A 15,676-nucleotide genomic window follows, 5' to 3' on the forward strand; every position below is an offset into this window, starting at 1 on the left:
AGAGAAGGGAGGGGGTGACGCGACGGCGGCGCGGCGGCGCGGGGCTCGGGGCGGCGCACGGCTCGGCGCGCGGTGAGGGCGACGGGCGACGCGACGACGACGGCGGAGCGTCGACGGGACGGCGACGCGGCGACGGGACGGCGCGGCGCGGCACGGGGCTCGGCGCGCGGCGATGGCGACAGGGCGGCGCGGGGCTCGAGACGACGGCGACACGACGGACGCGACGCGCGGGCGCAGGACGGCGTGACAGCGGCGGCGCGAGGCAGTGACGGCGACGGCGCGCGGCGCGGCAACGGCAACGCGACGGGCAGGCGGCGCGGCGTGGGGCGCGGGCGCGGGGCGGCGTGGCAGCGGTGGCGCGCGGCGCGAGGCAGTGACGGCGACGGCAGCGCGGGGCAGGGACGGCGATGGCGACGTCGGCGCGGTGGCAGGCGACAGAGAGAGGGGGAAAGCGGAGGGGCTGGGTTAGGGGACCACATCGAACACCTGGCGGCCGATGAATAGTGTCTTTTCCTATTTAATCCCCATTTTAGCCTATTTCTTGTGTAAATTTGATTCTATAAATCCTAGATTTTGTATAAATGAAGTTTACCCAATATTTGTGTCATTCCAACCAATGGATTTATTCTAGATTAATATTACTCATATTTTATTTATATAATTTATTTGAATTTTTAATTAGGGTTAATTCTTATTATTATTATATATTTTTCAAAGTTTTCCTATTTTTCTTCTTTTAGGGTTTTGGTTGATTTATAAATTGAGAAAAGTTGCAAATTAAATTTGTATTTACTCCTAAGCATTTAGGTGACCGTATTAAGTGTTCAAATGTGAATTTGCCCAAAATTTAATATTGTCCAATATTTAAGGTTTATTAAAGATTCTATAATTTTCTAATGAGACCGTTATTAACACAATAGCACATTAGCTCAATTTATTTATATGTTAGTTTATTTTATATGGAGGGGTTTAATATATCAAATTTCAATCCCTAAATGCAATTAGGAACTTGGTGCAAAATCGATCTACATATCGAATTAAATACTCCCGTAATTCTATTATATATACATAGAGCTCAGTTTATTTGAATGATCATCATTTCATGTGTACACATATTATGGCACCCACCTACATTATTCAAATATTTTAATATTTGATAAAATAGGTTAATAATAACTTTTCTTTTATTTGATTTTAATATCTTGTGCATAATTATTTGTAGGATTAAATATATTCCCGTAAATCATATCTATTGCTTAAATGTAGTTCTTTTCTTTACTTTCTTGGTGATCATTTACGGTTTGGCAAGCAATAGCAATCATAACAACCAGCATGATGCAAAAGTTTTAAAAAGTTCAAAATTTTCGTGATTTTCATTGTCTTGAATTTTCAGGATGTTACATAAGGGTACATAACGATGACGTGCAATTTAACATATATGTAGAGTTCGATAATATAACATAACATAACATAACATAACATTACGTGTCGAAGTCCGACATTACATCAGCATACCTAAAGACATTAGGTGCCTTAGTCTGACGTTACATCACGAGACCTAAAGACATGACATGCCGAAGTCTGACATTACACGACAAAACATAAACACATCGATAAGTTTGAAACAAATTACAAGCAAATCCACATGCCAACATAGAACATAAGAACTACACCACGTAGCTAGACGTGGCACGACGACGCCTAGGACGTGGTCGAGTGGAGGTAGTGCCTTCACCCGTAGGGCGAGCTCCATCTGCTGCTGATCCTGATAGTCCTGCCTCCGCCGCACTTGGTTTCTCCTTGTCTTTAGGACAGTGCTTGTAGGTGTGCCCACGTTCATCGCATTTGCTGCAACGCTTCACCCTGCCAGCCTCCGACTCGTCCATATCGTTGTGGATGCGACGAGTCTTCCTCCTTCCAGCCTTGCCTCGGAGCTTCGATGGGTCAGGAATATTGAGTACTTCATCGTTAGTCTCTGTGAACTCCCCAGCTATGCCGAACCCATAAATCTCGCCGCTCCATGTATGATATATTGCTTGCTTATTAAAGTACTGTGACACATATACTGCATCTGGTATGCCACACTCCGTTGCGGCAGCAATGACATGGGTGCATGGCCTGTGGAGCAGCTTCGGCTTTGCATAAGAGCAATGACATGTGTCGTCGGCTTTGAGAACACACTCCTGCTTCACTCTCTTGCGGTAGATACCCCTGCCTGCCTTATCTTGACATAGTATCTCAAACCTGTGCTGTTGGGTACCTTGCACTAGAGCTCGATGTTTCATGGCCTTTTTACGCAACTCCTCTAGCTTTTTCTGCATGAAAGTTCCAAACAAAATGCTGTTGTTCGGTATAGAGGGAAGAACTGCTTGGAACCGATCCCTAAAATAACTGCATGTCCCATGTAAAATGAACTCCACTATGCCAACTAGTGGCAGTCCACGGACACCGCGCATCACCCAGTTGTAAACTTCTGCCAAATTTGTTGTCATTATTCCATATCTAGCACCACCTGTGTCATACGCCTTGGCCCATTTCTCTTTTGGTTCATGCATAATCTACTGAGAAAATTTCCGAATCTCCAATCCAGTTCTTCTAACCAATGTTGGACTATTCGTTGGGAGAGGTCCAAGAGCTTGAGGAGGGTTAGCAACGGCGGTCGATGGAGCCGCTGCACGCTGATCACTGCATTTGGCTGTCAACTCATCTAATCTCTTCCAAAGCTCATTGATTTTTTTCTCCTAGTTCTGATTACATAGCCTCTTGAACATGTTCATGAGCTCCTTGTTCTTGAATTGCTTGAAGAAAGAAATTAGCTCCCATATGATGCATTCACCACCTACTCTGTACATCTTCCCAAACACCAGGGTATCCTCGTTCCATACTCCCAAACTGCAACTCTTCTATCGCTCGCAGAATGCCAGCGTGCCTATCATGTATCAGGCACACATTTGGCCTCATACCAACAACTTTTGTTTTAACCAATTTCAGGAACCAGTACCAGCTGTCGGTATTCTCACTCTCAACAAAAGCAAATGCCAAGGGCAATACCTGATTGTTCCCATCTACCCCTATTGCTGTTAGTATCTGGCCCCGATACTTTCCTGTCAAGAATGTCCCATCAATGCAGAGAACAGGACGACAGTTCACGAATGCCATCTTGCATGCATGTAGAGCTAAGAACGCCCTTTGCAGCACACTCTTGCCAGGATGTTCAATTGAGGGGAATTTCTTCACTGCGTAAGAGCTCCTAGGGTTTCTTTCCTCGATAACACCAAGCAGGCGTGGCAAATTGTCATACGAGGCTTCGTAAGTTCCAAATCTCATCTCTATTATTTTCTGTTTGGCCCTCCAGGCCTTGGCATAGCTAATAGTATACTTGTATGTCTCTTCGATGTGTCGGATTATTGACCTTGGTTCATATGTGAGATTATCGATGACATGCGCATACATCTCAGATGCAACAAATGCACATGTAATGTTCCTGTGGTATTTCTGAACACCAGGTAGAAAACATGTATGCTTGGTAACGACTGACAGTATCCAATAATCCTTCCATTTCCCCTTATACGCGTGCACTCTCCAGGGACAACCATCTTTTTCCTTAACACACCGAACTTCATATTGCGACCGGTTGGACTTGGCAACCCAAAACTCTCTATGAAGTGACACTACAAAATGTTTTACCGCCTCCTTCATATCTTCTGCTCTACTATAAATCGCTCCCTGGATAACCTCATTTTCTTTGTACTCCCATCTCACACTATCCTCTTCAGAGACGACCAGCCCAGAAAAATCCTCACTAGCCCATTCTGCTGGATTAATATCCGTCTCATCATCTGACGAATCACCTTCCTCTACACGCTCGTTGTCAGAATCCTCCCTCTCCATTTCATCCACAATGGCACCGACAGTTTCCCCCTCGTCGGCCACTCCACCTGGTTGAATGCCCACTGGAGCTACTACGCCCCCGTCCTCTCGTGCGTTGACCTCCTCCACAGAAGTCTCATTTACTTCAGCACTTGGTCCCTCGCCATCATCCATGTTCATCTGCACACCTGGATCCTTCGGGTGAACAAACGGAACCATAGCTAGAGGCCACCCGCGTTGCAATGCATTTTCCACATACCATCTCCACAATTGAGAGTTTTGAACCGGCATTAGTTCCCAATAAAAACCCTCAGTTGCCCGACTTACTATAACATTGATTGTTATGTCACTTGTCTATGGATCAACTCTCAAGCCCCTCATTAACCATCCTTTTATAGAAGGTACACTCCTCTCAGCCGGTCTATCAATTCCCCTTTCTGATACAATAAAATCTGACAGATCTACCCCAGTTGGCCCGTAACGGACGTTTCCTGGGCCATGGTAAACTTGGAATATTTGTTTGTTCGACATATCTGTCAACGAAATAACTAGATCATATTACTCTTTCATGCAATAAACATCTACAACGTAATATCTTCTTGTGTATGCCAATGCAACGGTAAAGTATTGATTCCAAACTAGCAGATCTACGTAGTTACCGATATCTACAATACGCACTTCTAGATTAGTACAGATAAAACCCTAAAAATATAATGCATTTATTCAAACAAAGTTTTAAAAAATACACAATATTTAACTCTATAGTCACATATAGGATATATGAATATTACCTGAAATCGGCGTCTGAATCCGGCAGGGCTTCGCCCCTTCTTCTCTTCTCCTCCCCTTTCTTCTTTTTTTTTCACTGGATTTGAGGGGGGAGGAATGAGGGCTGAGGGCTGGCCAGCATGCCTTTTATAGGCAGCGAGGCCTGCCGCCCGGCCAAAGGGCGGCAAGGGGCCGCCTGCAAAATGACCGGCCCCGACTGGTTTTTTTGCATTCAGGCCCCTTGCCACCTCAACAGAGGGTGGCAAGGGCTTTCCTGCAAAAAAACCCTCCCTCCGTCACCGCCCGTTCCTTCCCCGTTTGCCACGTCAGCTTGCCGCCTCAGAGATGGGCGGCAGGGTCTAGTTTTACAATTTTTTTGGCCGATAGATTATTTCTGTAAATATTTTAAAAAAATCTAAAAATGAAAAAAAAAATCCCATTGCACATAGGTTTCGGTCCCGAAGAAGCAACTCCTCGGCCGTAACCAACGTGCGGCCCAGGGCCCACATGTCACTACCGCAGCTGCCAATCTGCGGAAAAAAAATCTGGTGCAGACGGGGTGCAAACAGCAGGAATTTTTTTTATTTATAATTTTTTTTATTAAAAGTTTTACAAAAATAATTTTCCATTTTGAAAATTGACGGAAGTAGGCTCCTCTCAGCTTGGAGGAGCTCCAGAGGCGCACACTCAGAGCAGCCAGAGGTCACACCTGTACAGGCAGGACGGGTTAGCCGTGCCGTACCCCCGGACCGACTCACGTACTCCCAGGGGCACATTAGGGCGCAGGGTAGGAGGGACAGGGGTAAGAGGCCTCGTCAGTAGTGTTCTACCTCTTCAGTCCTTATGTGACCGTTTCTTTTGGCTTACAAACTTGTAAAGCAGTACTACTTTTGCTATTACTACTGCAGTACTACTTGTGTTTGTCTCGTCTACATAGTTCTTTTCATTCATATGGTGCTAGAACAACTTATGCTCACGACAACACACTTTCGGCGCTTCACGGTAGTGTCAGATCCAGTAGCGCGCACAGTCCACAACAACACACATGAAAAGCGGCAGCTCGAGTTATCACTATCAACTTTCGGCGCTGCCTGTTGACATAAAGTGAATCACGCCCACGCGTGATCGTCTTGTCACATCTAATGAATAATGTATCTCATTGAGTTCACATATATTGCAGTGAAAACGACGCTATATAATTGACAATCTGAAGGCAACCTCTTCATATCTTCTTTCCCACTAGCACACCACACACGAAAATGGAAGCCTATTCATTGGTAATACGTAATCTAGATTTGAGATTATGTAGAACATTCTTCACTACAATTTTACATTTTGGCAGCAAACCAAATATGATCAAATGCAATTTTACCTTACCAAATATTTGGTAGTGCCAAAACTTGCTTATATTTTGGCACTAACAAAATATTTGTACGGTAACAATCCAAATATGACCTAAAAAATAATAAAATTGTATTTTACCAGTCTTGGAGATTTTAATCTTGTATAGTTTTCAATATAAAAAGATTTGATAACTATTGATATTTATACAAAAATATAGAGCACAGTATAAAATCGCCCTCCCCCAGGGCGGCAAGGGGGCCGCCTGCAAAATTCCATGCCCCCTCGCCGCCCATTTGCAGGCGGCCCCCCCCCACAGTACAAAATCGCCCTAGCGGAGGGCGGCAAGGGGGCCGCCTGCAAAATTCCATGCCCCCCCTCGCCGCCCATTTGCAGGCGGCCCCCCGCACAGTATAAAATCGCCCTAGCGGAGGGCGGCAAGGGGGCCGCCTGCAAATTTCGTTGACGGCCGTCGCCCGAGAGCGAACGGCCGGCTGCCGCGTCATTTTCGCCGCCCTCTGGGAGGGCGGCGGTAGGCGACTACTTCCGTCAATTTTCAAAATGGAAAATTATTTTTGTAAAACTTTTAATAAAAAAAATTATAAATAAAAAAAATTCCAAACAGCAGCCCGTGCAGTCCCGACTCCCGACGCGGATTCATGACGCGTGGATGAGGCGCTCATCCGATGGCCGGCCCACACAAGCAAGTAATCGACCTGCACGGCTCAGAAAGTCAAAATCTCCTTTGATACCAAAATAACTCAATTTAGAGCAAGTTTAATAGTATAGTCCAGCACTAGCTCTAATTCATTTATAGTTAATCTAGTAGTTAATTCATACAATAGTTACTTACTATACTATTAATATATGGTCCCACCTGTCATATACACATTGCGTCTTGGAGTCCGCGCTACAGCTGGCTACAGATCTGTAGCCCGCTGCTCTTCTCTCATCTTTTATCTTATTAAAATATATTTACAGCTGGCTAATAGCCTGCTATTGTACCTGCTCTAAGAGCAAGTTTAATAGTATCGCCCGTTGATGGGCTGAAAATTTGTACACGTAAGTAATAGATGGTACCAATAGATGATACGTATAATAACTAGCTGCTAAGTTACCTACCCACACATCCCTAAGCAGTTGATTTTTATTATTTTAATCAGACTTGTTTCCTTCTTCCCAATCTTTGAGAGCAGGTACAATAGTGGGCTAATAGCCTGCTTATCTAATATTTTAACATATATGATAGAGAGAGAGAAAGCAAAGAGAGCAAAGCGGACGACAATCCAGTCGCTGGCTCAAGCACAAGCGCCTAGGCACTCTGGCCCCTTGCAGCTCGGGACAACCAATAGAAAATTAGAACTTGAACATGCAGAAGTTACCAACACCTGACAGGATGCCTTGGTTAAAGCATGGGTGTAGCCAATTGATGTATCTACTGGGGTTTAGTTATCTCTTAAATGATGTGGTGAATTTTAGAGCCGGCAGTTAACTCTACTATTGAACTTGCTATGATGGAGTAATGGTTGAGTCATTGGGCAAAAGCTAGGACTAGGACTGAGGGCTGGTTCTCAGGACTTTGCATCGTTTCCTGTGCTGGAGCTCGACGATTGCATTGGCGCCCGCTGCCTTCTCTCTCCGGTTTTCTCTCTCTTCCACCTATGATTTCTATAATATGGATGCTTGTATCGCTGGCTTATCATACTCTATTATACCTGCTCTAAGGAGGGGTTTCCTCCTAAAATAATGAATCTGGATAAAAGTTTTTTTTTTTTTTGAGGGAGGTAGTAGATGGAGGGAGGAGATGAGTAGTCCCGGCTGCCTCGCACTCGGCTGGGCTCGACAATACGCATCGCGTTCGGGAATCTTTCCTCGTTTTCTCCCCTTTAACTAGCACGATTTGCATACGGAGTACTCCCTATACACTCATGACTGGATCATCAGAGCCAAACTTCTCACACACACGCTGACGCCTGAGTGCTGACCGGTGCGCGCCGGCCGAAAATGGACGACGCCCATTCCTCGCAGTCGCCGCTGCACGTCGTCATCTTCCCGTGGCTCGCCTTCGGCCACCTGCTCCCCTGCCTTGACCTCGCCGAGCGCCTCGCCGCGCGCGGCCACCGCGTGTCCTTCGTCTCCACCCCGCGCAACCTCGCCCGCCTCCCGCCGGTTCGCCCCGAGCTGGCAGAGCTCGTCGACCTCGTGGCGCTCCCACTGCCGCGCGTCGACGGGCTCCCCGACGGCGCCGAGGCCACCAGCGACGTCCCGTTCGACAAGTTCGAGCTTCACAGGAAGGCGTTCGACGGGCTCGCCGCGCCGTTCTCCGCGTTCCTCGACACCGCGTGCGCCGGCGGCAAGAGGCCGGATTGGGTTCTCGCCGATCTCATGCATCACTGGGTCGCTCTGGCATCTCAGGAGCGCGGGGTGCCGTGCGCCATGATCCTCCCCTGCTCCGCAGCCGTCGTGGCCTCGTCTGCTCCGCCAACCGAGTCGAGCGCGGACCAGCGCGAGGCGATAGTCCGGTCCATGGGCACGGCGGCGCCGAGCTTCGAGGCGAAGCGCGCCACGGAGGAGTTCGCGACGGAAGGCGCCTCGGGGGTGTCCATCATGACCCGCTACAGCCTGACGCTGCAGAGGTCCAAGCTCGTCGCAATGCGGAGCTGCCCCGAGCTGGAGCCCGGCGCGTTCACGATCCTGACGAGGTTCTACGGCAAGCCGGTCGTCCCGTTCGGCCTGCTCCCGCCACGGCCGGACGGCGCCCGCGGCGTCAGCAAGAACGGCAAGCACGACGCAATCATGCAGTGGCTCGACGCTCAGCCGGCCAAGTCGGTCGTCTACGTCGCGCTGGGAAGCGAGGCGCCGATGAGCGCGGACCTGCTGCGCGAGCTGGCTCACGGGCTGGACCTCGCCGGGACGCGCTTCCTCTGGGCCATGAGGAAGCCCGCCGGCGTCGACGCGGACAGCGTCCTACCAGCGGGGTTCCTGGGCCGCACCGGCGAGCGCGGGCTGGTCACGACGCGGTGGGCTCCTCAGGTGAGCATACTGGCGCACGCCGCCGTGTGCGCGTTCCTGACGCACTGCGGGTGGGGCTCCGTCGTCGAGGGGCTCCAGTTCGGGCACCCGCTGATCATGCTGCCGATCTTAGGCGACCAAGGCCCGAACGCGCGGATTCTCGAGGGGAGGAAGCTCGGAGTGGCGGTGCCGAGGAACGACGAGGACGGGTCGTTCGACCGAGGCGGCGTCGCCGGAGCCGTCCGCGCCGTCGTGGTGGAGGAAGAGGGGAAGACGTTCTTCGCCAATGCCCGGAAGCTGCAGGAGATCGTGGCGGACAGGGAGCGCGAAGAGAGGTGCATCGATGAATTTGTCCAGCATTTGACGTCTTGGAATGAGCTGAAGAACAATTCAGACGGCCAATATCCGTAGTAGGGTATATACTGTACTCGGTGAAAGCTAGCCAACTTGGCTACACATGTTTTGAGGTTTTGGTTATGTGCTTGTTTGGTTCAGATCGAAAAATACTCCTACTATCCAGAAAACACAAAACTGTGTGCTTCTACACAGTGCAAGTGTCGATTTTTCTCGCTGATTCGACGACCCGAGTGTAGCGGGGCCGGCATTGCTTGTCTCTTCCCCATTCGGGCGGCTACCGGGGTGAACTTGTAAATGACGCGGGGACCGGCTGCTCGTGGGAGTTAATTCGGTGGGGATCCACCGGGACTGCGAGTCCTATGCGGCGAAGGAGGCAGGCAGCCAGCCAGCCAGCCATAGTTTTCAATCGGTTCCCTTCGTCGGCCGTCTTGTTCCCGTTGGTGGGCGTTGTTTAGATTTTGGGCCTAATTCTTTTGTGAAAGCTAGCACAGGCCCAACTGGCGGCCTAGCGCACCTTCACGTTAAGTGAAGTACAAACAGAACTACTCCCTCCGGCTTGATTATACTTGTCCTTTTTTACAAGAGCACGGTATCCAAAAAAAATAGCTTTGATAATTATTTTCTATTTAGTATATATAGGAATATCAACAAATATATGATTTTATTGAAGTACTTTTTAAAACTAATCTACACATATGGTTTCCATATTTTTAACATAAATATTTTAGAAATTATTTATAGTTAAAGATTTTAAAATTTGACTTTATCCTTATTCAAAACGACTAATATTATCAGTTCGAAAGGAGTAGTTCTAAATGTATCCATGTCTGACTGTGTTCTAAATGTATTTGCATATTATTTGTACTAATTAGTTTTGGTATTTCTTTTATATCTTAATAACAAATATTACTATAATTAGATGCTTTAGAGAAGGTACTTAACTCAACAGATCAAAATGGTGTACAGTTAATTATACTCGGGCAGGCACTCGCCACCGAGGCCATTGGCGCCTTTGCTGTCCAAACGGTAAAGGCCACATGCTCATTAGTCTGATTCAGTTGATTTCAGGATAATCTTGATTCTGGAGAGCAGGGCATCTCATCTTCGGTCGCACTTTGCGCGACTGAAGATGTCTGTTTAAGAAGCATGTATACGTGGACCATTACATATCAAACATGGTTTTAACAAAGAGCATTAGTTGAGCTTGCAAGTGAAAAAGGCAAGATGAAATCAGTCAACTATTACACTCAAAATCAAAGAAACTCTTATTAAACCTGATCGTTGGTTTAAGATAATTGGCGGCAGTGTTGTAGTTGTCTTGCTGTCAGTGAATCCACTCATTTCTCTTCTTCAAACTGATCATCCACAAGAAGAACATGACATATTTGCTTAGTTAGCTGCAATAAGTATGTAGCTCACCTGAACCTCCATAAGGACCATGTAACGCTGCAGAGGGACCTGGAACTGCCGTACGTTTTGCAGCAGCCTCTTCTCCTGTAGGAGGAGACATACTTCAGTGATATATACCAGCAAGGCAGCAATATTATCAGATCAAATATGCGCTAAGGAGGTGGAGAAAGGAGAATACCTGAAGTTCCTGAGGCAGGACTACGAGAGGCAGTAAAACCCAAGGGTAGTGCGTCCCGCTCTTTCTTCATGAATGAGAGCCCCTTTTTGTGTTGTAGATCTTTCAGAAAAGAGTGCTTGCTAAAAAAACACCAAGTAGCAATTGACACTTTTCTTTTTGAATTTTCAAGAATTTGTAGAAAGATTAATCAGTACAACATTAGAGATTGCATGTATATGTAGTGCTAAAGTATTCAGCCAACCCGTCATCAATTCAAAGCTCTTTGACAAAGTTCCATGTCCTATTTGGAACATATAATCGACCTTCTATTGAAAGTTATACTAATAATATTGTTCAGACTTAACAATGGCTTTGAAATTAAGTGGTTCCTTTATCTCGTTTATGTTCTTTTGCACTATTCAGACAAACAAAAATTCGTGAATTCCACAATCAGCATATTTTTGCGGAAGAGCTGTGCCTCTGTTTCCAACAACTGTGACTGTACTGAAGTTTTTTATATAGGAATCTCCTCCACCCATGGTAGGATCAAATAAGAGGCTAATTATAGAATCTACATATTTGTCACACGCACAAAAGAATGGTTTCCTCCATCTTGAGTTGAGCAGCCTGCTTCCTCCTGTGTGACTCAGCTAACAATTGAAATTGAACTAACACCATTTTGACATGAGGCCAGCATGAGTTTAGCACTTCTAGATATATATTTTTTTTCAACTCAATAAGTGAGAAGCACTGTCCCTTGCTGAATTAAATTGACGAATTATTGTGAGGATGCGTATGTTCTTTCTTGCACCTTAAAACATCTTTCGCTTAGACAAATGTTTTTATTTCTAATTATTATCAAAGCTGAATGATATGTTCTTAGTGCTTCCATTATAGTATGATATAGAAATGCTAATTTCAGCTCTTGCCCTTTATTACTCATCATTATAGCTTATATAATAAGGTCTGAATTTGTCAAACTGAAGCGCGAAGTAGATAGTTTTCCAATATATATCGTGAATTAATGGTCATAAATATTGTGGTAATAACAGAAAACCAGATAGGTTGATATGAATCATTCATTGAAAATCTGAATATGAGTTTACAAAGGCAAAAATTTAATCAGCAATTGGCTGGTGCCCCTTATCGACGTTTTCAGGTTCACTAAAAAGAAAGTAAATTCAATAGAACAACTTTGCTGACAGTAAGGAGCTATGCAAATCAAACTATGCTGTACCTTATCATGGCTAATTTGGACGACTTGATACTGTGAATATGTGTTGTCAGTGCTGCACATGAGTAAAGACTTGTCAAGAATGATGATATGGTATTAACAATTCAATGCCAATCCAGCAAGCATACGAAACAATTAGTCTGAATATCAAATATGTGTTCCCATACAACAATTGGAAGGGTTCGATTCAGTCATCTCCTTGGAAACAAAGATATCTCTTCTTTTTTTTTTGTTCCTGTATCTGAAGTAGGAAAAATCAGCAAACCAGCAAAATAATCTATTTGTAGAAACTATAGAGAAAAAGAATTGACAGAGATGATAATACACTTAATGATTCACTTAGATTGCAGCCCGCCGCTCCCAACATCCTACCCATGGTAGGACTGATATGGCGGGAGCAAGTACGTGAGTGTTTCGGAGGCAGAGCCACCGGGAGCGTCCTAGAGACCTTGGGAGGAGATGCCTTAGTGAAGGGGATGGAGAAGATATGTGGGGAGAAAAAAAGGGGCGAGCTTCCAAATCGTAGAGACAAGACTTTTAAAATGGACAGTAGGATCAACATACAAGTAGATACAACTATACAAATTAGCAAAAAGAAATGATTAAACTGTAAACATACATGGTATTATGGACAAATTTTTAGGAAATTAGCATCCGCATCCGTAGCCTTCGGCTGAAGTCGTCCGTTGCCTCCTTGTCTTTGGCCTCCTCTGTCAATATACTCACCGGCGGGCTGCGGTTGCCAAGCGCAACTCTGCAGCGAGCCAGCGATCTACGTTAACCGGAGAGTCTCCAGGGCCTTCCCGCCGCCGCCGCGCCGCCTCTCCCAGAGCGTCGGCGCTTCGTCGTCCGCCGCGGGCCGCCTGATCACCACCGGCAACGGCGGGTCAAGCGTGCACACCGCCGCCGCGCCGCCGCGGCCGCAATAAATCTTCCCCCGCGACTGCGCCGACGAGCAGGTCGGCACGTCCCTGACCTTGGAGCACGCCCGCGACGACGTCCTCCCCCTCCGCCGCCGCCCGAACAGCCCCAGCGTGAGCCGCTCCAGTAGACCCGAGCTACCGGCCCTCGCGGCCGGACGGTCGCCGCGGCGCGCGCCCGAGCATCTCCTCGGCCTCCCCTTGACCTGCCCCATGCAGGTGATCCTCGGTGACGCCGGGAGGGCGCCGTCGCCGCCGTCCGCCTTGCCCTTCTTGGCGTCCTGCGCCTTCTGCCACACGGACGGCGACAGCAGGAGCGGCGAGTACGCCGCCGCGGCCAGCTTCTTGGCCCCGTCCCTCGGCGGCGGGGTAGCCTTCACGATGAGCCAAGTCGGCGCCGGCGCCTTGATCTGGTGGCTGTGGTGGTGGTGGTGGTGGTGAAGCGCCGCCATGGAGATCGATCGATCCACCAACGTGCACCGGTGCGAGCGTGCAACACTACTCCTTCTATGCGTATGGGGCTAAGAATTTATGAGCTTGTTAATATGCAACAGCGCTAGGGGTTAGTGGATTCAGTCTACTAATCCGTACTCTAAACTGACCGAGGAAAAGAAAAGGATTAATGAGTGGCAATTAGGCGGGTTCCCAGGTCAAGTCCTTGTAGCTTACGGAGAAACTCGCGCTCGCGACTTGAACACGACGAGAGAGCGGGGGGACGTGAGTGGGCCGTGGCGGTACCCGGTCGTTAGCTTATGTGGAACGGTTGGGCCCTTTCTGAGTCGGAGTCGGAGTCGGACGGTAAAATATTCGGAGGCCAGTGCTTCCGACGTCACTGCTGCTTACTTTTGTTGCACTCCTTGAGTGATTTTTCTTGATTTTTTTTATTATAAAAAGGAGTGATTTCTTTAGTTTTGCAAGTCTGCTGCACTCTCGCTCTGGTTCGAATTCCGGTAGTTGGAAAACTTGTGTGTAATTGTGTATGGAGTCTAATCCTCGGTCATGTAACCCGTTCGTTAGATCTAATTGGATAGATGTGCATTGTTAGATTTAATGATCGAAAACAATTTGGTACCGTAACGTATCGGTACCTCGAAATACTTTTTGTTGGATGATTTATGTGTTATTAATTGAATGGACGGTCAATAATCTTTCTTGATTTGCTTGCTTAATTCAATTGTTCACGGGGAGGCAACTCACTCTCTTCTCTCCGGCGTTTCTGCTCATATTTTGTCGACGAATCACAACTTAGAGACAATACCATGTTCAGTGCTATGACTATGACATTAAGGAAAAGATGAAACCTGCGACCTCCCAGCTCCCAAGAGAACCTTAGGCTCTTAATTTGCTTTATTTTTTTGGGCCTATTTGAAATATATTAATATAATAATTCATATGGTTCTTTCTTTGGCCTCCTCTAAATACGAGAATTCATTATGATAAAAATCCTATAAAATTATCATGAAATTTCTGTGTTCCAACTTCCTAGTGAGGGCGGAAAAGGGCTCTAGCGTAATAGATTCTCTTTTGGATGTTCTACCGGTTCAAACACCCCCTCATTCGATGCTCGATGGTCCGTTCTCCGTTGGGTACGTTGTATAAAGTAGACATTTTGACTACAAGATTAATTAATGTTTGACAACGACCACACTACTTAGTCTATGTAGATTAGCTAGCTAACGGCGAAGAAGTGATATATTATTATGGCCTTAAGCATAGATATATAGAATATCTTCAGTCATACTAGTAGTAAGGACAAAGACTAACCAAATCCAGAGTGTGTGGCTGTAGCCTGCAGACTGTGTTAGAGTTTGTGTTGAATATGTGTACATAGTCGATTACAGTTTAGGACTTGGAGTTGTAATAGGTATTAGGACTAGAGTATGAGTCGGACTCTATCCTAGGTTCTCTCATAAATAGAGGGCCGTGCCTGTTGTAACCGCATGGTGACTTAGCATAGCGAGAGGGAGCGGCTGCCGGCGGCGACCGGCCGTGAGTCGTTGTAACTCTGATACGTTGTATATGCTGGATCGGGGAGGAGTGCCCGTAATCAGTGCCCCGGAGATGTAGGCTACGGCTGAACTCCGTTACCAAATATCGTGCCTCGGTGTCGCTATCGTTTTGGATCTCCTATGGCGTTTTCTTCCACGTTTAGCTACCGATGTCGATTTTGGGGCTAGTTTTATAACAGACTACAGTACAGAATGGACCTGAAAATTACAAGGGGAAATGGGGTGAGTTGCTCTGCCGACTGGTCTATTGTTAGAGGGCGGAGGTTGAAACTCCACCTCCCCACTCATAAAATGAAGTGTTTATTATTGATAAATTAAACACTAGTTAAATAAAATAAAATAAAATATTAACATGATTTTTAAAATAACTTTCAAAAAAACTTAAAAAAAACACTCCGTTTAGCAGTTTAGAAAAATGTGTAAACGGAAAATGAGGAAGTAAAGGTTGGGGAGAGGTGGTAACCGAACTCGGCCAGATGATAGTGTTGGGAGTCTTCCCATTTCCCAACCATTATTCCATTGTTTTTCGCGTGCATATCTTTCCGAACTACTAAATAACGTGTTTTTTAGAAAAAATATACATGAAAGTTGGTATAAA

General features: G+C 46.6%; 2 protein-coding genes across 2 annotated transcripts; one reads left to right on the forward strand and one right to left on the reverse strand.

Moving 5' to 3' along the window:
- Positions 1-7,899: 7,899 nt before the first annotated feature.
- LOC4333838 (UDP-glycosyltransferase 91B1) lies at positions 7,900-9,539 on the forward strand. The gene has a single exon (XM_066308236.1). The coding sequence runs from the start codon at positions 7,984-7,986 to the stop codon at positions 9,400-9,402; it is 1,419 nt and encodes a 472-aa protein (XP_066164333.1). The 5' UTR covers positions 7,900-7,983; the 3' UTR covers positions 9,403-9,539.
- A 3,130-nt stretch (positions 9,540-12,669) lies between these two features.
- Positions 12,670-13,746, reverse strand: LOC107277978 (uncharacterized). Its single transcript, XM_015774585.3, has one exon. It carries the CDS (start codon positions 13,519-13,521, stop codon positions 12,922-12,924), a length of 600 nt encoding a protein of 199 aa, XP_015630071.1. The 5' UTR covers positions 13,522-13,746; the 3' UTR covers positions 12,670-12,921.
- Between the last annotated feature and the right edge of the window lie 1,930 nt (positions 13,747-15,676).

Source organism: Oryza sativa, chromosome 3 (genome assembly GCF_034140825.1).
Source record: "Oryza sativa Japonica Group chromosome 3, ASM3414082v1".
In the NCBI taxonomy this organism is placed as follows: domain Eukaryota; kingdom Viridiplantae; phylum Streptophyta; class Magnoliopsida; order Poales; family Poaceae; genus Oryza; species Oryza sativa.

What these genes read in the sequence shown, in the direction of transcription:
- LOC4333838 (XM_066308236.1), top strand. Translation starts at nt 7,984, where the DNA reads ATGGACGACGCCCATTCCTCGCAGTCGCCGCTGCACGTCGTCATCTTC.
- LOC107277978 (XM_015774585.3), bottom strand. Translation starts at nt 13,521, where the DNA reads ATGGCGGCGCTTCACCACCACCACCACCACCACAGCCACCAGATCAAG.